The following is a 25,761-nucleotide window of genomic DNA, read 5'->3' as shown; positions in this document are numbered from 1 at the left end:
GAATTCTAGAGACACCACTGACATGGACTGTGGTATGAATGAAACCTCCAGGGAATGGGACTGTGGATAATGGACACATGTAAAGTCTAAGCACCGCTTTGGCCAAGGCTTTTTCGATATTGTGTCAGTTCTTAAGGTAGTGCGAAGGGAAAAGGGAAAAAGCAGGAGCTGGCAAATCATGTGAATAACTTCTTCCTGGGGTCAGGCCACCTTTTAGACCAAGTACTAATTTGGTGATGACTTCTGCACCTGTGTTTTAAGAAGCAGCACAAAAGCACGGTCTGACAGAACCTGAGAGGGTCCCAGGTGAAATGGAGTCCCAGGAGTGTGCTGTGCCCCCAGCAGCTGATGAAGATTCACAAACCAACGGGATAGCGGACGACAGGCAGTCCTTGTCATCAGCGGATAATCTGGTATGCTGGTGATCCTCCCATACAGATGCCTCTCGAAGTTTCCTTTTTTAGAAGATGCAGATTTAAATCTCTAGCAGAAGAAGCGAGTGAAAACCAGCAACCCCTGTTCAGCTAGTCACACAGTCCTGGCCTGATACGCTTTGTATTATTAGTAGGTTCCATTCCCGGAATGTGTTACTGTTGGTTGTATAGGACATTGTTGTTAACGCTTGTTGTTCAGACTTGTAAAAACTTAGATTTCCTGCCCTTTTTCTTCTCCTTTAATATACATTCGTTACAGAAGAATAAGAAAATACAGAGGAGGAAAAATAGGGAAGTAAAAGTCATCTATAATCCCCTAACCTAGAGATAACACTTGGCCAACATTTTACTTACATCCTTCTAGATTTTTCTCCCCTTCTCATACTTTTTTTTCAGTTAGATGTAATCACACGAGATACATGCTGTTTTGTAACCTACTTTTTAAACTTAATGTGTGTTACGAACATCTTTCAGACTCCTAGATCTGTCTGCCATATTATTTTTCTTTAATAGCTTTGTTGTTCTCTCGAAAATGCTGTATGTAAGCATTCAAAACAGGGAGAGATATGACGTTAACATCCCACCTGAACCCACTGCCTGCACCTTTTTACTAGTGTTTCTCAACCTTTTGCGTTATTAGCACCCCCCAAGCCTTTTTATATATTCCTTTTTCTGACTTACCACCCCCTTTCATGAATTTTAAAGCCACTGATAAACTGGATATCTGTTTATGTATTATATGTGTGTCTGTGCTTTATACATAAAAAGAATAAGATTTTTTTCAACCCGCCCCCCCATCCTTCCACCAAGTACCGATACCTGTCCCAGTCTTAGTCTGTTTGGACTGCCATAACAGAATAGCATAGATTGGGTGGTTTATAAGCAATAAAAATTGACTTCTCACAGTTTTGGAGGCTAGGAAGTCCAAGATCAAGGTACCAGCAGTTTTGGCGTCTGGTGAGAAACCATTTCCTGATTTACTAATGGCTGTCTTCTCACTGTGGCCCAGAGCTTTCTGGGCCTCTTTAATAAGGACACTAATCCCATTCGTGAGGACTCCACCCTCTCGATATAATCACCTCCCAAAGTCCCCACCCTCCAAATACCATCATTTTGGTGATTAGATATCAGTTTATGAATGGGGGTGGGAGGCATAAGCATTCAGTCTATTGCAGTCCCCATGGGGTTATGTCATTTCCATTAAGAAAGGATGCACTAACAGGGATGTACTTAAATCTATATGAGGACACATGCCTTGTATACCAGGCCGTGACTTACTTTGTTCACTCAGCACTATTTTATGGACATCTTTCCACATGAGTACGTATAGACCTAACAAATTTTTTAAGTGGTCATGTAAAACTCTGTCATATAGATTACCATAATCTATTTTACGAATTCCCCATTAGGTTTTTATGTCATTTCAGTTTTATCGCAGGAAATGGTTCTATAATGAACATCCTTATAGATAAATCTTGTGCACGTCCTTAATTCTTTCTTTAGGATAAATTCCTACAAGTGATATTGCTGGGTCACGAGTTGGAAGCTTTAAGGCTTTTGTTCCTTAACATCACATTAGCCTGCTGGGAAGGTAATGCTCAAATTTCTGCCCACCTGTAGGCTATCAGTGCTCATTTCCCCATTCCCTCATTAAAACCGGGCAATAGAATTCATTCAGAATTTTGCTAGTCTGTTGGGAGAAGGATCCTGCCTTAATAATCAGTAGTAAGATTATTTAGGTGAATCTGTCATTTGCATTTCTTGGTAAATTGCTTGTTCATGTTTTTTTTGCCTGCTTTTCATTTCGGTGGAAGGTTTCTGTATTTCCTTAATGAATTATAACAACTTTTCGTATGTTGAGCGTATTAATCTTTGTTGTATGTTACAAATACTTTTTTAATTTTTAAATATAGTCTTTTTAGTTAAAGAAGTATATTTTAAAATGCCTGTCATTTTCCCCTATCTACCCTGCAATAGTGTTCTTAGAAATACTGCTATCCAAGCTAATAGAATTACTTATACACATGACCCTTAAATAATGCCGGGGCTAGGGGCAGGCAGCCGAGAATCTGCATATGACTTTTCACTCCCCCAAAACTTAACTACTACTAACCTGTTGACTGGAAGTCTTACCCATAGCATAAATAGTTGATTAACACATATTTCATATATATGTATTATATACTATATTCCTAACAATAGACTAAACAAAATCATAAGGAAGAAAAAATACATTCACAGTACTTTGTTTATCGAAAAAAATCTGCAGATAAGTGGATCCGTGCAGTTCAAACCCGTGTTGTTCAAGGGTCAACTGTATTTGTCTTAGATTTTTAATGGTTTTATGTTTGCTCATTTATCATTAAGTCATCCATACCCACTTTTTAAAGGACAAGGAGCAAGGTTTTAGAATTGCTATAATGACTCCCCTATCGCTCCTATTTTGACGTATTGTCCCCTTCCCCACATTCCTCAGTTCCCCCATTGAATAAATAAAAAAATTTTAATTTCCATGAGATAATTATATTTCTTATTTTTGAGAAGAGTTCTTACTTGGTTTTGACGGTTTGATTTTTCTCTTATTTGTTTCTAATCTCAGGAATCAGATGCACAGGGACATCAGGTGGCCGCTAGGTTCTCTCACATTCTCCAGAAGGACGCCTTCCTGGTGTTTCGCTCCCTTTGCAAGCTGTCCATGAAGCCCCTTGGTGAAGGCCCCCCAGATCCAAAGTAAGCGGACAGCAGTTCTTGACTGTGTATAACATAACCCAGATAACCCAGGAGGATCTTGGGGGTTCCAAAAAATCTCAGTGCCTTCTCCCATGGTTGCTGCAAATGCAGGAATTTACAGCTTTCCACATTCCTGGTGTCCCGACAGCCCTTTCATAATGTGTTGTCTCTGTGCCCACACCAACCAAGATTTTGCCCGGTGTTGCTTTCCTTGGTTTGTGTGTGAAAAATAGTCATTATATTGAATGTGCCCCCTCTGTTTCCTAACTAATGAATTTAATCCAGAGCAGGGTGGGCAGAGGCAGGATGTGTACAAACCTCACTTCCCTGCCCTCATTGGAAACCTCTGCTTCCCTGAGTACAGATTTAAGACTCAGATTGAACCCAGAGAAGCCAAAACATTCTTCGTAGTGAACAAGTTACTGCAAGGATGATAGCCCTTTGGAGCCGGAAAGCTGCATTCCCTCCTAGCTCGCTTGAGACCCAACTCCACAGCCATATGAATTACTGTACCTCTTCTGAAAAAATGGGAATGTGGAAAATTGCCTTGCAGGATCAATTACATGAGATGATGTAATCGCATCCTGAGTGCAAGGGCCCTGCACTTTAGGAGTTTTATAGTCACTGTTATTATTAGTTGCTAATAATAATCTTCAGCTTTTCTGTTGAGACACAATGACCATTAAGGAGATGATTCAGGAAAATTTCCCTTTCTTTGCAGCCCTGCGGGTGGTGGTGGGGAGCAGGAGACAGGTGGATAAAGAGCACTGTATGCATTGTCCATAAACATGGAGCAGGACACACGTTTAGTTTCACCTGTATAATGTAAAGTAATTGATTCTATTAGGTTAGTTGTAGAATCAGCTTTCTGGAGTCAGTTTACACTCATTTTGCTCCTGCTGTATTCCCTATTTTTGGCACGGAGAGAAAAAAAGCAGGAGTTGGCAGTTCCGGTTCTCACAGTCCTCCAGGAGGGCCCACCTCATGCCATCTGCCCTCACTCTCTTGGCATTTAGGTGCAGGTGACAATCCTTACCTCACTGGCTCTCAGAAAACGCTACCCGCTGGTAGAGAAGCAAAGCCTTGTCAAGAAACGTGCTCCTTGAAATGGAATCTTGCAGCGCCGTCACCGTTTCTCACTTTCTGTCCCAGATCCCACGAGCTGCGCTCCAAGGTGGTCTCCCTGCAGCTGCTCCTGTCCGTGCTGCAGAACGCGGGCCCCGTCTTCAGGACTCACGAGATGTTCATCAACGCGATCAAGCAGTATCTCTGTGTGGCGTTGTCCAAAAACGGCGTCTCTTCAGTGCCTGATGTCTTTGAGCTCTCTCTTGCCATTTTTCTTACTCTTCTCTCAAACTTTAAAGTGCACTTGAAAATGCAGATAGAGGTATGGGCTCTGAAATGACTTTTTTTTTTTTTAATGATGATGACGCTTACACTCCGTTAACCCCTGGTGACACAGTCTCCAGGAACTAGAGTTACACAGTCTACTTGCTGGCACCCCAAAGAAGGACTTTCTGAATGAGCAAGAGAGTACTTTTTCCTAAAAGTCCTTTTTTGCCCCAGAATCTTGCATGCGTTTCATTTTAACCAGAAGTTTAAATCAAATGGTCTGTATGCTGGACTCAGTCCCCGCAACATGTTTAGCCTATAAATTGTTTGAAATAACCTAAATAGTTGGCAAATCGAGAAGTCAGATTTTACGTGAAAATCCAGATTTCTGGTTTCTCTCAAAATCATAACTTAGTGCACATAACTGTGCCTGGCAGCTCCTCTTACTCGTTGCTCAGGAGCAGCTGGTCCTGTTTCCGGTGGGGCCCATGTTCTCCAGGTCACCGTGGGCCCACCCCACCCCACTAGCCGTTCCCACGGGAGGCCGGGGCTCCAGGGCGCCTCAGCAGTGCGTGTGTGCCTTGCTCTTTGACTTGTACCCAGGCTGCTTCACTGTGCCCATCCTCTAAAGCCTTTGGGGTTTTTGAGCCCTAATTTAAACTGGATTAATTGGTGTCCTCCTTTGTCTCCATGCCATGTAGGTCTTTTTCAAAGAGATTTTCCTGAACATTTTAGAAACATCAACAAGTTCTTTTGAGCACAGGTGGATGGTCATTCAGACTCTGACAAGGATCTGTGCAGGTATTTTCACCCTGAGGGTGTGCTCATCCATTGACTTACCCAGAAATGCTTCTGAAGCTTTGATTTTCCAGAATCCAGATTGAGCCCTTTACTTTATGCTATTAGAGTTTTAATGCAGTGCTGGGAAATCCTTACCTTAAAGGCTACTGCTAACGTACTGTCTAGTCCTGCCCCACTTCTCCCTTAGAGGATGACCAGCTCAATCCGGTTTGCCTGGCACTTTGTGGTCTTAGCACAGAAAGTCCCACATCGTGGGAAACCCCATCATCCTGCCAAACTAGGAGACTTGGTCACTCTACCTACAAACTGAACAGTTTGTTAGTCACAGGACGCAAGGTGTTGGTGCTGCTAAGCCCTGGTTGGATGCTACGGTAAATTTGGATTTACCTTATGAACGCACAGTTGTGGGGCTATCAATCAAGCCCCCTCTTGTCTGTCATCAAGCATGATTTCATTAGTTACATAACTTTAAGAGGTGGATCAGGCAATCATTACTTCTTTTGAGGAGAGTGAGCCTTGGAGAGGTGGAATGAGATGCCTGAGATTTCAGTCGGTGCTGAGGCAGGCCTGGAAAGCGGGCCTCCCGACTTCTAGAACGTCTGACACACTTTTCCTGAGGGCGGTGTGTCCACCCGAGTCCGTAGTTTACAGGGAAGCATTTTTATAAAAGGAATCTCATGTGATAAGAAAATGTAACTGCTGTGTGTGTTTGATCAGAATTTCTAATATCTGTGTGTTATTTTCCAAGATGCCCAGTGTGTTGTAGATATTTACGTCAACTACGACTGTGATTTAAATGCTGCTAACATTTTTGAGCGCCTCGTAAACGATTTATCCAAAATCGCTCAGGGAAGAAGTGGACATGAGCTGGGAATGACACCTCTGCAGGTAAGGACACTGAGAACACCCATTTCTACTTAATGTGTGTTTGTTTCAGTAAACATTTATGGAGCATGACCTTGTGCCAGGCAGGCGCTGTCCGTGGTGCTGGAATACAGTGGTGAAAGGACACTCCCATGAACATGCACAGTTGCTGTGGTCATGACGCTTACTAGCAGACAATGAAGAAATAAGCTGTAGAGAAAAATAAAGTGGGGATAAAGGAGTCCTAGAAGTAAGGGTATTGCCACTTTTAATGGGGTCATGAGGGTAGTCCCTCCAGGGTGACATTTGAGCCTAGAACTGTAGGAAGTGATTTCACACTTAATCACCGTTCCAGAGATTGAATGAAAACAGGATCCCAGGCTCCAGTAAGGCAAAGGACGTTGCCTCTTATCAGATTGCCTCGTTAGTGTGCCTACACAGAGAACAGGATCTTAACCTAAGGTCTCTGAGGGAACTGGTCAGAAGGTCTGTGCGCTGCCTGGAATTATGGGTACAATTCTGGTGTATGGGCATTTTCCGTAGAAAGTCCATAGCTGTCATTAGACTTGCAGAGAGAGCTGTGCCACCTTAGATGCTGTTTTGAGTCTTAAACTATTTGTATTTCTTTAGGTTATCTGTGATTCACATTCGATTTTTTAAGGAATGCTACTTAAAAACAAACAGTATTTTTATTTACTTGTAGAGTAAACCTTAAAATGGAATGCATTTGTGAGTGTCTGAGGAGTAAGAATATGTCCAGAATCACTCATTTGCTGGATGATGTGAAATTCTTTTCTTTTTTTCAGGAGGGAGGGCAGTCACTCGTTAAGACCCTGTTGGTTTTTTAAAAAGGAAAAGTGTTAAGTGTTTTTTTTAATTATATAAACAGTGAATAGCTTCCTTTTAAAAATTCAGATCACACTTGGTGTACCTGGCTGCCTCAGTAGGTAGAGTGTGCAACTGTTTTGTTTTTTAAGATTAATTTTCTTTTAAGAGCTCACACACACAAGCAGGGGAGAGGGGTAGAGAGAGAAAGAGAAAAAAATCTTGAGCAGACTCCACGCTCCGTGTGAAGCCCAACATGGTGCTCGATCCCATGACCCTGGGACCATGACCTGAGTAGAAATCAAGAGTCAGATGCCCAACCAGCTAAGCCACCCAGGCACCCTTGAGCGTATGACTCTTGATCTGGGGGTTGTGAGTCCAAACCCCTAATTGGGTGTAGAGTTTACTTTTAAAAAAAAAAAAAAAAGGCAGATCACACTGCTCATTTTTGGAAAGCACACATCTCACATTTTTGCTGCTAGGGTGTTTGTGATGAACAGCGGTAGAGTTTCAGGGGTTTTGCGATGAGCCCTTAATACTTACGTCACCTGTTAATTTTTCCTTGGGTTCTGTGGTTAATAGCACCGAATGTCGGTGATTATCTTGTATCCTCGCAGGATTCCCTAAGAGCCCTGTAGATGTCTGCACTCAATTTGTCTGTTAAGCCTCTGTGCTATGTCCCTTCTGTCCTTTAGGAGCTCAGTCTGAGGAAGAAAGGTTTGGAGTGCCTCGTGTCCATTCTCAAGTGCATGGTGGAATGGAGCAAAGACCTGTATGTCAATCCCAACCACCAGACCAGCCTCGGTGAGAGAGCACTTTGCACCGCCACCTCCATTCACGATAGGCTGCTTCCGACTGTTGGGGAGAGCTGTGTTTGTGTCGCTGTCTCAGAATTAGCAAAACGCTGTAGTTTTCAGACTACCTGAAAGCTTCTGCTTTTTAATGCAACTGGAATTTGGGGGGAATAGTGTGAGTTGTGCTCTAATGTCATTTTCCCAAATGGAGAGACAGTTGTTCTGACATATTTTTAGTAGTCTCTCCTTCCCTCACCACCTTGAAGCACCACCTTTATGATACACACATTTCCCTGCAGAAGGAAGCCTGTTCCTGAATTTTCTATTCTGTTGCATGGATTTGTCTGTTCTTGTGCCAATACCAGCCTTTTCAGATGCCTTGAGTTCTTAGTGAGTTTGTACCTGTTAGGGCAGGTCTTCCTAGCCACTGCTCTTCAAGTGTCTTGACAGTTTCTGTACTTTTTAGAATTAGCTTATCAAGTTCAACAAAAAAGTAAGTTTTTAAGTATCTGAGTGATATCAAGTTTTCAGGCTTGTGATTCTTCCAGTACAAGCTTTATTGTTACAGGTCTGGGAAAGGAAACCACAGAGCCCCATCTGAGCTCAGGTGTGTCTGTATCCCATCTGCTTATTTGGTTTCCTTTGCTTTTATGTCAGGTCAGGAGAGGCCCACAGATCAGGAAATGGGGGACGGGAAAGGCCTTGACATGGCCAGACGGAGCAGTGTGACATCCATGGAGTCCACAGTGTCCTCAGGGACCCAGATGGCTGTCCAAGATGATCCGGAGCAGTTTGAGGTCATCAAGCAACAAAAGGAGATTATTGAACACGGCATCGAGCTGTGAGTATGGCTGCTACTCCAGCCGAATCTCTTGGGGCCTCTGACAAAGCCACATCCCCTGGGACTGAGTCCACGAGGGGAATGCCCGTCACAAAAGGGCAGTGCTGGCACTTGCAGCTGAGCTCGACTGTGCCAGGCAGAGGGAGGGAGTGGGAGAGGGAGAGGGACATCGAGACTGAAATTGAACAGCTTCGTGCAACTGATGCCTGGTCTTTTTATTTTTATTTTTCCTAATGAAAGAAGTTAAACCAATTCAGAAAATAGAAGTACAACACAGGAATGTTTAATCATTCGTGAAATTACCATGTAGAGGAAATCACTGTTGATAACTATTTTCCAACTAGATCTTATGAAAAATTTCAACACACAGAAGAATTAATGTTACCCTATTAGGGTTATCTGTGTATCTTTTTTTCTGAGCCATTTGAAAGTAATTTACACCCATCGTAATACCTCAGCCCTACATCTGTGAAAAAGAAGGACATTCTCCCATATAAGCACATCATTATCACAATCATTGGTAAATTTTAATGTATTTCTTTCCAGTCTTTCACACACAAAAATATATAAGCACAGTTTTACATCATGTCCAAATTTTGAATGATTGGTTAACTTAGTAAATTCAGTTTGTTTTAAAAGTTGATGTGAGGGGTGCCTGGATGGCTCAGTCAGTTGAGTGTCCAACTTCGGCTCAAGTCGTGATCTCACAGTTTGTGAGTTCGAGCCCTGCATCAGGCCCTCTGCTGTCAGCACAGAGCCCACTTCAGATCCTTGTCCCCCTCTGTCTTTGCCCCTCCCTTGCTCATGCTCACTTGTTCTCTCTCTGTCTCAAAAATAGAACATTAAAAAAAAAAATAGTTGAGCACCTGGGTGGGTCAGTCAGTTAAGCATCTGACTTCGGCTCAGGTCACGATCTCGCCGTTCATGAGTTCGAGCCCCATGTTGGGCTCTGTGCTGTCAGTTCAATGCCTGGAGCCTGCTTCGGATTCTGTGTCCCCCTCCCTCTCTGCCCCTCATCCACTCACACTCTGTCTCTCTTTCTCGCTCAAAAGTAAATAAATATTAAAAAAAAAAAAAAAAGTTGATGTTAGAATACTCACTTATTAATTGAAGTGTTGGTCTTATTTCTGCTCTCCCCAGACTGGCATCTCCCCAGTCTGTTCTCCCGGAGCTAATCTTTTAAAAACTTAAATCAGGTCATACCACTCCCCTGCCTACAATCATTCCAGGTGTCTCTCTCCTCATCACAGCCTGATCCCACCTCTGGGTCCCCCTCACTGACCTCATCCTCCTGCCGGTATCCACGTCGTAAGATACACTTCAGTCCCTTGAATACCTCAAGCTCTTTTCACCCTCGTGCCCTCTGCTTGGAATACTCGTGGGTCTTTTTCCTCCTTAAGACTTGGCAAAACCTCTCTTCCTCAAGGAGGCCTTCTGTAGCCACCTGTCTGCACAGGTCCCAAGCTGCTCTTGCTTGCACACTATCCATGTCCTTCCCTTGTAGCCTTTGCCCCAGTCCGTGCTGACACGTGAATAGCCTCCTCCAGTGCAGGGCCTGGTAAGTAGTGAGTTGAATTTATACATAGTTAAGTATGCCTACCTTTAACAGGAAATACAAACAGTACTTAAGCACTGGTAAAGGAAATCCCAACATGGACGGTCTAGGGCTCTTATATTGGCTCTTACGGACATCAGAGATCCAGGCTCTTTTACTTTTTCTGCTTCACCATCCTTAACACAATTTTCACCTTCCGTGTTACCTCATGGCTTAAGGTGACTGCTGGAGCACCAGCCGTCCCATATATCCTAGGGAATAAAGAAGAAAGGGCAAAAAGAATATACCTCCCAGCCAAGCCAGCTTTGTTTAGGGCTCCTTCCTGAAAGTACCCACACCACTTCTGCTCGTATGTCACAGGCCAGAACTTTATCGCATGGCCATACTTTGTTTGAGGGAGGCAGGAAAATGTAGTTTTTATTTCAGGTAGTCGTGTGCCCGGCTAAACATCCTTGAGTTCTGTTCATGTGGGAGAAGAGGAGAACTGATGTTGGGTGACAGCCGTCAGACTCTGCTACAGCTAGGTCAGAAATTAAAGGCGGAATTTGGAGAAGCTGCCAGGACACACACGACCTTCCTAAGCTGATAAACGTGACTTGTTCATGGCTCAGATGCCAGCTTTTTCTGTTCTCCAGGCGTTGAAATAAGTAACCCATGTCCTGTCTCTTCTCGAAACAGTTTCAACAAGAAACCCAAGAGAGGGATCCAGTTCCTTCAGGAGCAGGGCATGCTGGGAACGTCCGTCGAAGATATTGCCCAATTCCTGCACCAGGAGGAGCGCCTCGATTCTGTAAGCCTCGGGGTGGGGCACTTGCGTGTAGGTTTTATCAGGTGATTCTGAGACCCTTCCGGCTTTAACCTACAGTGTGACTGACCCTGAGTGCAGTGGCTTTTGTCCACACCCCTGCTGACAGCAGTCCTACTTGCTCCAGCGTTGCAAAAAGCTCCCAAGAGGTAGTTGTGTTCTTGGTGGAACAGCGTCAGAACTAGAAGTGCCCTTTGACTGCTGGAGACTTCTGGCTGCCCATCTGCAGCTAACCCCCCTCCTGAGTGCGTCTCATCGTGTTGCCATCTTTAAGTCTCTCGTGCTGCCTCCTCCTGCTTCGTCCACGGCAGGATAGCCTGAGCCCGGACCGGTTGGGCGGGTGGGCAGGCTCGGAGTCGCCCAGCTTTTCTAGTGGGCCAGCCTGTTCTGGGTGTTGAGAGCAGGGTGTTCTGCCTTCTCCGCTCTGCCTGAAGTGTGCCTTACTGCGGGTTCACGTATGACAGTTTCTAGATGTGAGTGGGTGCATATGTTTCAGACCCAGGTAGGTGATTTTCTGGGAGAGAGCACGAGGTTCAACAAGGAAGTGATGTATGCCTACGTGGACCAACTTGACTTCTGTGAAAAGGAGTTTGTCTCAGCCCTGCGGACATTTCTGGAAGGTTTCCGCCTACCTGGGGAAGCCCAGAAGATTGATCGATTGATGGAGAAGTTTGCAGCGAGATACATAGAGTGCAACCAGGGGTGAGCACTGTGTCTAAGTCCCTTCCACATCACCTTTTTGCCTGCCTCAGAGCACTAGTCTTCGATTGGTTAGCAGTTGAGTTTAATCTTTCTAAATCTGTGCTGGGCAACTGAAGTTTCAGTTACCATGTGCCAGGCATTGTGCTGAGGGATTATTTTATGTAGGACCTCACAGCTTCTGTCTGTGTCCCCTTTCTACAGACAAGGAGAGGACTGGAGATGCTTAAGTAACTTGCCCACGTTCACACAGCTGAAGCCCATACTGGTTTTTTTAATTTATTTTTTATTATTATTATTATTTTTTTTAACGTTTTATTTATTTTTGAGACAGCGAGAGACAGAGCATGAACGGGGGGGAGGGGGGGCAGAGAGAGAGGGAGACACAGAATCGGAAGCAGGCTCCAGGCTCTGAGCCATCAGCCCAGAGCCCGACGCGGGGCTCGAACTCACGGACTGCGAGATCTTGACCTGAGCTGAAGTCAGACGTTTAACCGACTGAGCCACCCAGGCGCCCCTATTTTTTTATTTTTATGTTTATTTATTTGGGGGGGGGACAGAGAGAGAATCCCAGGTGGGCTCTGCACTGTCAAGTGTGGCACTTGGATGCAGGGATCAAACCCCAAAACCGTGAGATCATGAGCTGAGCCGAAATCAAGAGCCGGACGCTTAACTGCCTGAGCCACCCAGGTGCTCCTAGAATCCGTGCTATTGTGATAAGAGTAATTTTATGAGTTGGAGGGAGGTCATTGGGCATCTCTTCCCTAATTAACAACGGCTCCTTGGGGTGCTGGGTGGCTCAGTGAAACATTTGACTTGATTTTGACTTGGCTCATGATCACAGGATCATGGGATCAAGCCCCACATGGGGCTCCATGCTGAGCATGGAACCTGCTTGGGATTCATTCTCTGTCTCTCTGTCTCACTCTCTCTCAGTCCCTCTCCCCCTCTCTCCCTCTCCCCCGCTTGCTTTCTCTCTTTCTCTCTAAAATAAAAAACAAAAAAGTACTGTTTAAAAAAAAAAACAAAAAACAGCTCCCCGATTTAACATACAGAGTAGATCTCAAGGATTTTGGTTTTTCTTTGGTTATGTAACTAATGAGCAGGTTACAAAAATGGCTATATAACTAATAAAACCTGCCTTAAATACATGATTTCATCTTAGGGCCTCTTTTGGTGGGTAGTTCATGTTTTTTTTGTAGAAGTGGAAATTAAAAAGAGGGCTGACCGTTATTAAATATTTCTTATATGTCTGTCATGCCATGGGTTTTTCACAATTAATGGTAATCCTGTGAGTAGGTCTCCGTTTTATAGACGAGAAACCTGAGGCTCTGGGAGATTGAGCAACCTGACCAAAAGCTGATCGGCCAGCAAGTAGCGGAATAGGATTGAATGTGAATTGTCTGACTCAAAAGCTCATGCTGCTCCCAGTGGGCACGAAGTGCAGAATTTCTGAATGTACTTGAACGTGATATGGAGACTGTTCAGTGGAGACATTTCGAGAACAGTTTTGCCTCAGGTCAACTTGGTTTTCATATTAATCGGTCCTGATGCTCCAGGTACACAGCCGGCTGTCCCCTCTGAGACACATGGACAATAAAGGCAGCACCTGGTCATTTTAACCCAGTGGACATTAGAATTTGCTACAAAGGCGTAAGGAGATTTTGTTTCCTTTGAACGTAGTCTCCTGTGCGAGCCTCGTGCCTTGATCTGTTTCTCTTCATCGGTAAACAAGCGACCCAATTGAATTTTATTTTGGAATCGGTCTTTTCGTTATGTTCTTCAGAGTGTCTCCCTTTCCTTTCGGGGGCGATGTGGACACAGACCAGTTTTGTAGCTTCAGCCTCACATGTTTTTGAGGCTATGCATCCACCAGTTTTTGCCTTTCTTCTCTTGCCTTGGGCAAAAAAACAGTCAGACTTCAGCTTATTATTTAGAACAATGTATTTTTCTTCAAATGTCTGCTGTTCAGTATTACAGTGGGGAATGTAAGCTATGAACAATAACTGAACAGCTGTTTTTTTAAGATTTTATTTAAGTAATCTCTACACCCAACTTGGGGCTTATTCTTTTATTTTTATTTGTATTTATTTACTTTTTTTTAAATGTTTATTTACTTTGACAGAGAGAAAGAGAGAGAGAGAGAGGGAGAATATGAGCGGGGGAGGGGCAGAGAGAGAGAGGGGGGGACAGACTCCGAAGCAGGCTCCAGGCTCTGAGCTGTCAGCACAGAGCCCGACGCGGGGCTTGAACCCATGAGCTGTGAGATCATGACCTGAACTGAAGTCAGATGCTCCACCGACTGAGGCACCCAGGTGCCCCCAACATGGGGCTTATTAAACTTAGGACCCCGAGATCAAGAGTCGCACGCCCCCCTGACTGAGCCGGCCAGGTGTCCCTGAACAGCGGTTCTTGTCCTCTTTACACCCAGTGCCCGGCACAAAGTAGATGCTCTCAGGAACAGAACCAGGGTAAGGCAAGTGAGGCACAAAGGTGCAGACTAGAAGGGGGCCTCACGCTCATGGTTGGAGTGAGGGTCTCCTCGCATTTTGTGCTCTGGGTGCCTTGCTTGCCACACCCTGATCCCTAGGCCTTTAAAACTTCACTTAAAACTGCGTTATGCAAAGAAATCTAAAGCTTGACACGGTTTCTTGATTAGCTTTTTCTACACTCAGGGTCATTAGTAATTGTTATTCAGTGATGATGAAAGGATGAATGCTTTTGACTAGTTTGCCATCACGTGGAACGGTCAGCCTGCTTTCAGTGCAGTATGTCTCCATTCGCCTCCTCTCTGTGCATGTTCTTACATCTGGAACCTTCTCTTCCAGGCAAACCCTATTCGCTAGTGCTGACACTGCATATGTCCTAGCATACTCCATTATCATGCTAACTACAGACTTGCACAGCCCTCAGGTAAAATATTTTAGTGATTTATATATTGCAGCAGCTAAATAAGGAGCTTTATTTGGACCACTGGATGTTTTCTAAATTGTTTTTTATTTTTTTTAATTTCAGGTAAAAAATAAAATGACAAAAGAACAGTATATTAAAATGAATCGGGGTATCAACGATAGTAAAGACCTACCGGAAGAATACCTCTCAAGCATATATGAAGAAATAGAAGGCAAGAAAATTGCAATGAAAGAAACAAAAGAGCATACGATCGCAACCAAATCAACTAAGCAGAGTAAGGTCTAATGGCAAATTATTTTTATTCTAAATTTCAAGTGTATTAGAGTGCATGATTAAGTCCCTTGATAATAAATCTAATTCGTGTATCTAGACATCTGAATAGCAAATGTGTTTAAATTAGTTATTGTGATTATGTTGAGTCTTTTCATAATTATAACCATCTTCTTGCTAAATTTGTGATTAGCTACAAGAAAGAATTTCAGTGAGTGATCTGAGAGCCAAATTACCCCCACAAAATGTTCCCTGAAACTGCTTTAATGCCACTGGTGATTGTGCCAACGTTGGTGAGGATTCTGTTAAGTAAGGCCCACGGCACGATCAGTTTCAGCCCAGTGTAGGTGTTTAGAGCACCGGCTGTAGAGCCACGCTGGCTGGGCTCAGGTCCCACCTCTACTGCTTACTGGCCGAGGTACTAGGCCTCTCCTTGCCTCATTTCCTCCTTCAGTAAAATGGTAATATTCAGAACATGCTCATGGAGGTGGTCAGGGGGACTTGTGTGCCTAGCACATAGCAAGCTGTCCGTGGGTGTCACACTCCCCTATTTCTTTGTAGGCGTAGCTAGTGAAAAACAGCGACGGCTGCTGTACAATTTGGAGATGGAGCAAATGGCTAGAACAGCCAAGGCCCTGATGGAGGCCGTGAGCCATGCCAAAGCCCCGTTCACAAGTGCCACACACTTGGACCACGTCCGGCCAATGTTCAAGGTGAGTATACTGAGAAGTGAGGACCCGGCTCAGCCTGATTCTGGAGGTGACCAGCTAGAAGCTAACCAGCCACCCTGTGACGGTGAAGAGGTTGAGGAGAGGAAAGGCCAAGTCTGGGTGCTTCTGTCTAAACGGTAACTAAAGTGAGTCCTTCCCAGAAGCCCTTATGATGCCGGGGATGCACCAGCACTGGCCACAGGCACGGGCTCTGTGTCGGAATGGCTGGTTTGCCACTTCATAGCTCTGTGACCTGGTTCGGGTTACTCAGCGTCTCATCATCTGTAAAATGGGGACAAATACAGGGTTGTTGTTAGAGCTGCGGGGGTATTGAATGAATGAATAATTATTCAGGCAAAAGAGATCATTTTAACATCTCACCTCAGTGGCCTCAGGGTTAGTTTACCAGATGAAATTAGCTGGAAGTAAAGAATAATGTCCTGAAGTCCTTCTATTTTTAAGATGTCTAGAAAAGATACATGTTTTATATACATAGCACATAATTTTTCTCTAAGATATTTTTATAGTAACTATCAATATCCTCCTAGATTTTTGTGAAGCTTTATTTCCAGGGAATTCACAACAAAATTGGAGGAAAAATAAAGTCTAAATAATTTGAACTAGGAAACTTTCAATAAACTAAGTTTATAGAATATAAGTTACTTACAGGTTTTATTTTGCATGCCAGCCTCTGATTGGCAATGGCTGCCTGCTGCGCTGTGAATGAAGGATTCTCATGCCCTGAATAGACTCAGGAGGGAGTGGGCCCTCCAGTTGATTAATGATGTCTGTCACGAGCGCAGGTACTCCAGCCACGTATTTATCTTCCTTCCTTTTGAACCACACGTCTAGTAAAGAGCGTATCTGTAGTGCTGTTGTGATACCTTTGACCACAGATTAGGAGGAACTATTTTATATTGTGAATGGAATAAGCTGAAAGCAAAATAGTGATGACTCTGGCATCCTGCCTGTGCTCATAAGTAGCAGTGTGGTCTCTAATGGCTGTTGCCATGCTACAGTTGTAGCATTTGAAACTTTGCTCCCTTTTAGCTGGTGTGGACACCACTGCTGGCCGCCTATAGCATCGGACTGCAGAACTGTGACGACACAGAAGTGGCCTCCCTGTGCTTGGAGGGCATCCGGTGTGCAGTCCGGATTGCCTGCATCTTTGGAATGCAGGTGAGTTTAACAAAGCTCCAGCGATCCTGGTGGGCTGTGTGCCTTTGGATTTGGCAAAACTTAGAAGCTACCAGATATTTCCACCGAGCCAGAAATTCTCAGCAAGCTCCTTACTCATGCCTGCTGAGAGGGAGCCCACAGATTTATGCTGACAAGTCTCCTCTGCAGGAAGAATTGGAGATTTGGATTATAACCTTCTTTAGGGGTGGGTGGGTTTCAAGCTACTTGACAGGGCTTGACAAAACAGACTTCCTATCCGTCTGACTAATTTGTGTGCCCTAGTGCTTAAAATATTACTTTTCCTTTTAAGATCCGTTTTTATTATAATTTCCTTCATATCTAGGTCTTCTCTGGGAGAGACTAATAATTTACTGCAAAATGAATGTGTCTGTAAACCTTTGAATCTTGAAAAACGCAAGCAACTGAACAGAATACGATTCTCAAACTGCTAGGAAATTAGGAAATCGTCAGTTCCATGCATTACTTCTTAAATAAGAATTTGCACCCATTTATTTTGAAAAACTCAAATCTATTCCCGCTTACTTTACAGTTAGACATTTTCTGCTGTACCAAGACCACAGGCTTTGACCTCAGTCTGGGTTTCAGAACCGTGTGACCTTGGCCCAGCTAACTTCTCTGTAAGACACTCTTGATTTCCTCATTTGCAGAGTTGAGAAAATAGGCCTACTTTGCAAGATTGTTGCAGATACTGCTGCAGATGTTACAGTGTAAACATTTCAACACTTTTAAACATTTTTTAATGTCTATTTAAAAAACTTATTTTTGAGAGAGAGAGCAGGGGGAGGGGCAGGGAGAGAGGGGGCACAGAGGATGCAAAGCAGGCTGTGTGTTGACAGCAGAGAGCCTGACGAACCGTGAGATTATGACCTGAGCCGAGGTTGGATGCTTAATCAGCTGAGCCACCCAGGCGCCCTGAGTGTATGTGACGATCTTAACATTCAACAGATTCCTCTCCCACTCCCTCCAGAGGGAATAGAACCTGGAACTTAAGTCTGAGGTCAGCTGCAAGGGAGAGAGCTGGCTCTCAGCCATGAGGTGTGCAGGGATGTTCCGGGAGCAGGAGGACACCAGCACCGAATAACTGGCCTGATAATGTGCGTGAAGTCTGTTAGGCGATATGTATACAGAAGGTGTCAGAAGCCCAGTACACAGTCCAGTCGATGTGAAAACGGTCACGCTAAGGGTGGAATCTGAGCGTTGTCTCTTGTTTGGGCTTCCGTTACAGCTGGAGCGAGACGCCTATGTTCAGGCTCTTGCTCGCTTCTCCCTGCTGACGGCCAGCTCCAGCATCACAGAAATGAAGCAGAAGAACATTGACACCATAAAGACGCTTATTACGGTGGCACACACCGATGGCAACTACCTTGGGAATTCCTGGCATGAGGTGTGTTTCCTTTGAAAGCTTGGTAAATGCCTTTTCTTAGGGTGACTCCCAGCATTCCTTTCATTCATTGTCTATCTGTCTTTGGTCAATTGCATTTTTGGAACTACAGTGACACCTGACTTTAACTCTGGGTTTTCCCTTATCTTTCAAATATGTCACATATCTGAGAGTCAGCCTGTGTGGCTGCAGACGGCAGGTGGGTTCACGTGCACCCCCTCATGGGGTTCCCGTGCCCCCGCAGTTCATGTTGCACAAGCACAGCTGTGTTGCAGTGGCTTTCCTCCCACCCGAGTGCTGCTTCCCCAGCCCTTATCCGCCTCCTGGAAGCTCCTAATGCCAGTGTATAGATTTAGAAAAAGCTGGGAGCCTGATCTGAAAAGAAAGGTCAACATTTACAGTAAGCCACTAAGGAGATTGCTGGTGGGTTTACGTTTTTCCTTCAATAACATTCTAAGGTGCTCACCTAAAGATAATTATTTGTGGGTACAGACATGTGTTTGAAGGGTCATTCATTGAAATTTTAGTTATCATAGGAAAAAGATTGTATGAGAAACAGCCTGGATGTCCCAGCAATGAGACATTGCTCTTTAAAAGAAAATAGAACAAAAGTGTGGTAGGCCATTCCTTAGAGTGTTAAGAGGCCATTTGAAATAATGTTGCTGAAGGGGGGGACAGCCAGACATACGTGCTCCTTGATGGAAGCACACAGTACCACCCACGAAATGCTTCTGCCCCCACCTGCAAACCGAGTCAGTCCAAGCCTGTACTGCCAGTTTGCGGGAAATCTAGGGGCCAGAGGCATGTGTAAATGAGATCATGTCCATCAACTATAGGAGATGAAAACTCCCCCCCCCCCCCCGACTGAATGACCAGGCTCTTCAACAAATAAGTGACAAGGAAAATAATGAATGGAGTCTTAAAAAAGACTTTAGGGGCGCCTGGGTGGCTCAGTCGGTTAAGCGTCCGACTTCAGCTCAGGTCATGATCTCGCAGTTCGTGGGTTCGAGCCCCACGTCGGGCTCTGTGCTGTCAGCTCAGGACCCTGTTTCGGATTCTGTGTCTCCCTCCTCTCTGCCCCTCTCCCGCTCATGCTCTGTCTCTAAAAAGACTTTAGAGAAAAAAATAAAAATGATTTTGTGTCATGGAAAGGTGGTCACAGTATATGAAGTAAAAATTCATTTTAAACGTACATAGAGAATGAGGTTTGAACAGATAAAGAAAAACGTTAACATCCTGAGTGATAGAATTAGGTAGGCAATTTATTTTCTGCTTTTTTTCCCTTAAGTTACATTACCTGATTTCTCTACCATTTGTGTATATTGCTTCTTGCTTTAAAGAGAAAATTGTGAAAAAGTGGAGGTGAGAGAGTGCAGAGTTGCGGGGACTGTGGGCACCTAGAGGGAAGATTGCTGCCTCCTGCCCCACAGAGTCCTTAAGGGGGAAGAGTCCCCGGTCCCCATCCCATCCCCCCCCCCCCCCCCCCCCCCCCCCCCCCGGGCTGCACTGCGGGGGGCCGGGCTGGGTGTGCACCTCTGCCTGCCTGTGTGTGGCCTGCAAGTCCCTCAGTCCCCAGGCCGTACCTCTGTGGGGTGCCATGAGGAGAAGGGAGGTCATGGCGCGGGAAAGGGATCAGAACTGCGTTTGGCAGGTGGTAAGGGCTCAGTAGGTGTTAGCTGTCCTCCTCCCCCTTATCATGGCACACACCTTCGTCCTCTTCCACCCAGCCTTTCCTTTCTCTGCCACAATCCTGGAGTTTTCTGTATTAGAAAAGATGAAGTTGCATGGGGTGGGGGTGGAGAGGGCTGGGTTGGTTTGGGTTTTGTTTTGTTTTGTTTTATTTTATCTCTATGCCCAGTGTGTGGTTTGAACTCATGACCCCAAGATCGGGGACATGCTCTGGTGACTGAGCCAGCCAGGAGCCCTGGTTTTTTTGTTTGTGTGTATTTTTTTTTTTAAGTTTATTTATTTTTGAGAGAGAGCATGAGCGGGGGAGCGGGGGAGGGGCAGAGAGAGAGGGAGACACAGAATCTGAAACAGGCTCCAGGCTCCGAGCTGTCCGCACAGAGCCCGACTCGGGGCTCGAACTCACAGACCATGAGATCATGACCTGAGCCGAAGTCGGACGCTCAACCGACTGAGCCACCCAGGCGCCCCTATTTTTTAAGAAATAATTTCCTGTCTTCTGAGGAGTCATAACGTCTGATGAGTCAATAAGTAGCCACTTTGTTTCGTAGAACTTTTTTTAACCTGGGAGGCATGATCTATGTGGGGTTCCTGCTGGTTGCCAAGTCTGTAGCAACACCTGGAAATGTGAAAATGAATTACCACCTATGTGATGGTCAGAAACCTTGAGAAATCAGACTTGGAACCAAGAAGCCCTCAGCCACAGGTTGTTGACATACTCAAGACTCTGGCCATCCTCAGCTTCTGGAAAAGGGAGGGAATTCATAGTTTACTGGTAATAATTTAATAGTATTGTATATGGAGCAATCAGAGGATAGCTCTTTCTGGTAGAGTTAAGTACCTCTCTCAGTCAGCTGGAAGGCAGTCTATAATAACAGAAGCGCTCCATGGTATAACGGGCTCCCATACTCTGACATCGGATGATAAAGTCAACACGAAAGGCAATACTCAGCTTTAGTCACAAATTCCCGTGAAAATCCCTTGGGAAGGGTTTACCTGGGGATCTCCACGCTGTCCCACAATCAGTTTCTTGGAACCAGTTTTTCCTCTGGTGGAAGTTGGGACCAATCTCTGTTTCTTCAGGTAAGTTTCAGTTGAGGGAGGGCTTGTGTGCAGGTATGACTTCTCAGCCCCAGAACCACCCCACAGGGCTGGAAAGGTGCAGCCTTTCTTCCCGCCGCACCCCCATTCTGGGGCATGTTCTCAGCCAGCCAGCCAGCCAAACAATAATCAGCTATTTTAAGTGAACAAAACAGTCAGTGCCCTGCTGGGACTTAAGGCAGAGAACAAGCAAATAGATGGCAAAACGCCAAAACGTGGTAAGCGCTGAGGGAAAAAAAAAAAAAAGTGTTACCAGGGGATGGTGGTGGAGAGGGTGTGTGATCTCAGGGCAGTTAAAGGAGGTCTCTGAGGGACACACGTGTCTGAGGTGGAAGTGAGCCATAGGGAAGAGCGTAAGGAACATATTCTAGGGATAAGGAACAGCAGGTACAAAGGCTCACGACGAGCCATGTCAAGTTAATGGAGCAGCAGGGAGACTAGTGTTTTATGTGTCTGAGGAGTTCATTAAACATCCATATGGCATAACTCCATCGTACCAGCTTTTCTTTCGGTCATTTTCTCTTTTCCTTTTTAATAGTTTGAAAAAAAAATAGCGAAGTCTGTCTTCCAGGCCCACACTCAACGGGTCGCCTAACCATGACTAGGGAAACCACCCTAAGACCCTCAGATTTTATTCTCACCTGAAAAGCTGTGTGTTTCAAAGAACTCTTTAATGACTAAGATTGCTAGAAATGGGAACTGGTTTCTTTTTGTATTTTAAAGATGTGAGGTTTTTTTTCTTTTTCTTCAGCCTTAGTGGATACTGGTTGTTTTTTTTTTTTTTTTTTTTTTTACGTTTATTTAGTTTTGATAGAGACAGAGCACAAGTAGGGGAGGGGCAGAAAGAGAGGGAGACATAGAGTCCGAAGCAGGCTCCAGGCTCCGAGCTGTCAGCACAGAGCCCGACGCGGGGCTCGGACTCACAAACCATGAGATCGTGACCTGAGCCGCAGTCAGACACTTAACCGACTGAGCCACCCAGGTGCCCCGATACTGTTTTTTATTTTTATTTTTTTTAATTCTAGTACAGTTAACATATAGTGTTATATTAGTTTCAGGTGTACAATACAGTGATTCAACATTTCTATACATTACTCAGTGCTCATCAAGATAAGTATACTCTTTTTTGGGGGGGTGGGGTGGGGGGAGAAGCAGAGGGAGAGAAAGAGAGAGAATCTTAAGCAGGCTCCATGACCAGCACAGAGTCCTACTTAGGGCTCAGTCTCACAATTGTGAGATCATGACCTGAGCCAAAATCAGGAGTCAGATGCTTAACTGACTGAGCCACCTGGGTGCCCCAGGAACTCATTTCTTCATGCCTTCTCTTCATTAGATCTTGAAATGCATCAGCCAGCTGGAGCTTGCTCAGCTCATAGGAACCGGTGTGAAAACCCGCTACTTGTCTGGATCTGGACGTGAAAGAGAAGGGAGCCTGAAGAGCCACACGTTGGCAGGAGAAGAGTTCATGGGCCTTGGCCTTGGTAAGACACCAGGCCCCACGGCTGGCCATCCTGGAGTCACAAGTTAACCGGAATGAAACGCTTCTTGTCTCAGCAGGACTGTTGTGTAAACCTCTTCCTTGTGTGCCAGCTGACAGCATGTTTATTCGTGGAAGTGCAAGTGCTGCTCTGGCTCTCATGTCTGTGCTCGAACTGTTGAGTAAATGCCTATTTTGTCAAAATCAGGGTGCATTACTTCTCTTTCTGTGCATAGAACTATTGGGTGGAGGGCCATTTGCTTTAGAAAGGCTGCAGCGTTAGTACCTAGTGGATATCTGCATCTCTCGATTTTTAGAAGGATTCTTCACCGTCTCTTCCGTGTTCATTTGGGGACCTTTTAACTAAATGGTATTCTCATGAAAGTAGAATTCTTTCTCACTGAATCGAGAGACTCCATCAGTGATAGAACAGTAACAGTAAGTAGGGCAAACAGATGTGTGGGACCACATTCGAAACCCTCCGTTTACACATTTGAACGCATTCATTCCTCTGAACAACGCATTGAGATTGGCACGATTGTCATCCCCATCTTGTAAGTGAGGAAGGTGAGGCTGGGGTGAAGTGACCCGAGCAAGACCACACTGCAAGGGGTAGCAGAGGCGGGTGTCAAACCCAGGCTGTCTCGGGGCAGAGGGCAGGCTCCTAGGTCCCACTGCACTGGTTGGAATAGTGCCGGGTAATGTTAAAAGCACAGATGGTGTGAGAGGGGAGGGGTTGTCATAGCATCGCCTCCTTAGGGTGCACACAGGGATGGCTGGCCTGAAGTCCTGGAAAGCATGCCGGACATTCAGCAAGTGGAGGCCATCACATCTTCCAGGAGCTCTAAGTTAGGGTTGTTTAATTCGTATTTGTTTTCCTAAATGTAGGCATTCAATACTATAAAAATGTAAAAGACTGTAAAGGAAAGGAGGTGGTTGGTACAAGCAAAGGAGTTTGTATTTACAGAATAAGAATATATTTTTATTCTGTCATCAGTTGAGGGGGCTTGGGGCTTCCCCCCCCCCCCAAACCCTTCGCATATATGTCTCTTGTTGCTGCAGACTGATGCCACAGAATACTTTGTTCTAAATATTTGACTGTTTTTGAAGCACTGTTGACTTTTGCGCGTTGCCTTCCAGGTAATTTGGTGAGTGGTGGCGTGGATAAAAGACAGATGGCCAGCTTCCAGGAGTCGGTTGGTGAGACCAGCTCGCAGAGTGTGGTTGTAGCTGTGGACAGGTAATGATTTTGTTCTCCAGCAAAGCTGGACTGTCCAGTAGCTTGGCACATCGTCTGTGTCGTTATTGGACTCTCCGCTCGTTTGCCTCTTGTGAGTGTGGTGAGCTCCAGATCACTCAGGCTAGGAAGTGGCATCCACAGCCACTCATAACCTTCACGTTCATCTGAATTGGGACCTGAATTGCCTCCTGACCTTTTGAAGAAAAATTATAACTTTAACCTTGTGACCAAATCATGTCAGAAACAAGATTTTTTGCTTGTGCTCATGTTTTAGGTTACCTTGTTTCCTTAATAGAAATTACTTTCATAAAAATGTCAAGAAGGGTTTAAGATTTAAAGCCTACATCCATGAGTGAGACTTGGCCAAATTGATAGTTTCCATTTGTTTTTCCTCCGAACCTTTCCATTCTATCTGTTTACTTGAAACTTGACCTAAACATCTGAGAGAAACACAGGTACTCTCATTTGAACACATTCATTAGGTACCAGTGCTTGAAATGTGAATTTTCTAAAATGAACACGCTCCTGAAACTTACCACCGAATAATCATGTACGCTGCTGTTCATTTGGTTATTGACCCAGCCTGGTGCGTTAAATATAGACCATTTTGCGATGACAGCCGTACAGAATTTTTGTCATAATTTGTATTGTTCTCAGGACAATCCTTAGTATTTTGAATTCTTTGTCAGTGTATTTAATTACCTTGTTCCTGTTGCTTCTCTGCTTCTAAGAGAGACACTCTCTGTAACATACTTTTGACTGGTTTCCCCCACATTTTTCAGTTAGGTTTAGGCTAATAGTACAAAATTTTTGTTCTTCCACTAACCACACTTACTTCTTTTCTGTTTCTCTGCCTCAGCCACATCACGGACCACAGGCAGTCTTGCCTAGCACCACTCTTGTGCTGTTACATTTCTAAAAACCGAGATATAATTCGCATACCATAAGATCTGTTCTTTTAAAACGTACAATTCCGTGGGTTTTAGTATATTTGGAGTTGTGTGGTCATCACCACTGTGGAATTTCAGGGCATTTTCATCTCCCTGTGCTTATTAGCAGTCATTCCCCATTTCCTCTGCCAGTGGTCCCTGAGCCCGTAATCTTCATTCCGTCTATATGGATTTGTGGATTCTGGGCATGGTTCAATTGTCCATTTCTGCTTTCCAGTTCTATCTGTTTGCCTCGTGACTTTGGGGTTTGTTGTTAGATGCATATGTTTGTAATTATATGTTTTCTTGACAGATTTAACCTTTTATGTTATAAAACAGTCTTTGTCTCTACTAATGATTTTTATTTATTTATTTATTTATTTAATTTTTTTTAACGTTTATTTATTATTGAGAGACAGAGCATGAGCATGAGCATGGGAGGGACAGAGAGAGAGGAGGAGACACAGAACCTGAAGCAGGCTCCAGGCTCTAAGCTGTCAGCACAGAGCCCGACACGGGGCTTGAACTCAAACCGTGAGATCATGACCTGAGCCGAAGTCTGACACTTAACCGACTGAGCCACACAGGCACCCCTCTAGTAATGATTTTTAAATCTCTTGTCTTACATTGGTGCAGCCACCCAGCTCTCTCTTGTTTACTTTTTGATATGCTGTGTCTTTTCTATTGTTTTACTTTCAACCTATTTGTGTCTTTGAATTTAAAGCGAAACTCTTTGGGGGCACCTGTCTGGCTCAGTCAGTAGAGCATGTGACTCTTGACCTCAGAGTCATGAGTTTAAACCCCACGTTGGGCATGGAGCCTACTTTAGCAAAATAATAATCAACAAATCGAGTCTCTTTGGACAGCAGATGGTTGGACCATTTTTTAAGTTTTTATTTAATTTATTTTGAGAGAGAACACGAGATGGGGGAAGAGAGAGAATCCCGAGAAGTGTCTATTACTTTTAATTATATCTATTAAAGTATCTATTTACATTTAATTATAATTTAATTGCTGATATATAGGATTTATATCCGCTCTTTTGCTCTTTTTAAAAATGTGTCATTTTTGTTCTCCCGTTCCTTCATTATCACTGCCTTCTTATATGGTAAGATATTTTCTAGTGTATCATTTTACTTTCCTCGTCTGTTTTACTATATTTTTTGAGTGTTTT

At 44.5% G+C, this 25,761-nt stretch overlaps 1 protein-coding gene across 2 annotated transcripts in view; it reads left to right on the top strand.

The window, feature by feature from the left end:
* Positions 1-25,761, top strand: part of ARFGEF2 (ADP ribosylation factor guanine nucleotide exchange factor 2) — a 98,759-nt gene that overhangs the window by 36,747 nt on the left and 36,251 nt on the right. The window contains exons 8-23 of one of the 2 annotated variants that reach the window (XM_042980206.1): positions 265-413; positions 3,034-3,164; positions 4,317-4,551; positions 5,198-5,297; positions 6,046-6,185; positions 7,682-7,790; positions 8,438-8,621; positions 10,855-10,966; positions 11,478-11,683; positions 14,509-14,593; positions 14,696-14,867; positions 15,425-15,576; positions 16,624-16,752; positions 17,999-18,157; positions 22,275-22,422; positions 23,559-23,658. In XM_042980206.1, the coding sequence (XP_042836140.1) occupies positions 265-413; positions 3,034-3,164; positions 4,317-4,551; positions 5,198-5,297; positions 6,046-6,185; positions 7,682-7,790; positions 8,438-8,621; positions 10,855-10,966; positions 11,478-11,683; positions 14,509-14,593; positions 14,696-14,867; positions 15,425-15,576; positions 16,624-16,752; positions 17,999-18,157; positions 22,275-22,422; positions 23,559-23,658 (2,311 nt within the window). Of the gene's footprint in view, positions 1-261; positions 414-3,033; positions 3,165-4,316; positions 4,552-5,197; positions 5,298-6,045; positions 6,186-7,681; positions 7,791-8,437; positions 8,622-10,854; positions 10,967-11,477; positions 11,684-14,508; positions 14,594-14,695; positions 14,868-15,424; positions 15,577-16,623; positions 16,753-17,998; positions 18,158-22,274; positions 22,423-23,558; positions 23,659-25,761 lie in introns of both variants that reach the window. The other variant, XM_042980205.1, reaches the window with a different exon arrangement.

This window comes from Panthera tigris, chromosome A3 (assembly GCF_018350195.1).
Source record: "Panthera tigris isolate Pti1 chromosome A3, P.tigris_Pti1_mat1.1, whole genome shotgun sequence".
Lineage (NCBI taxonomy): Eukaryota > Metazoa > Chordata > Mammalia > Carnivora > Felidae > Panthera > Panthera tigris.
Note: the sequence above shows the minus strand (reverse complement) of the source record. Positions and strands in the feature narration are given on the sequence as shown.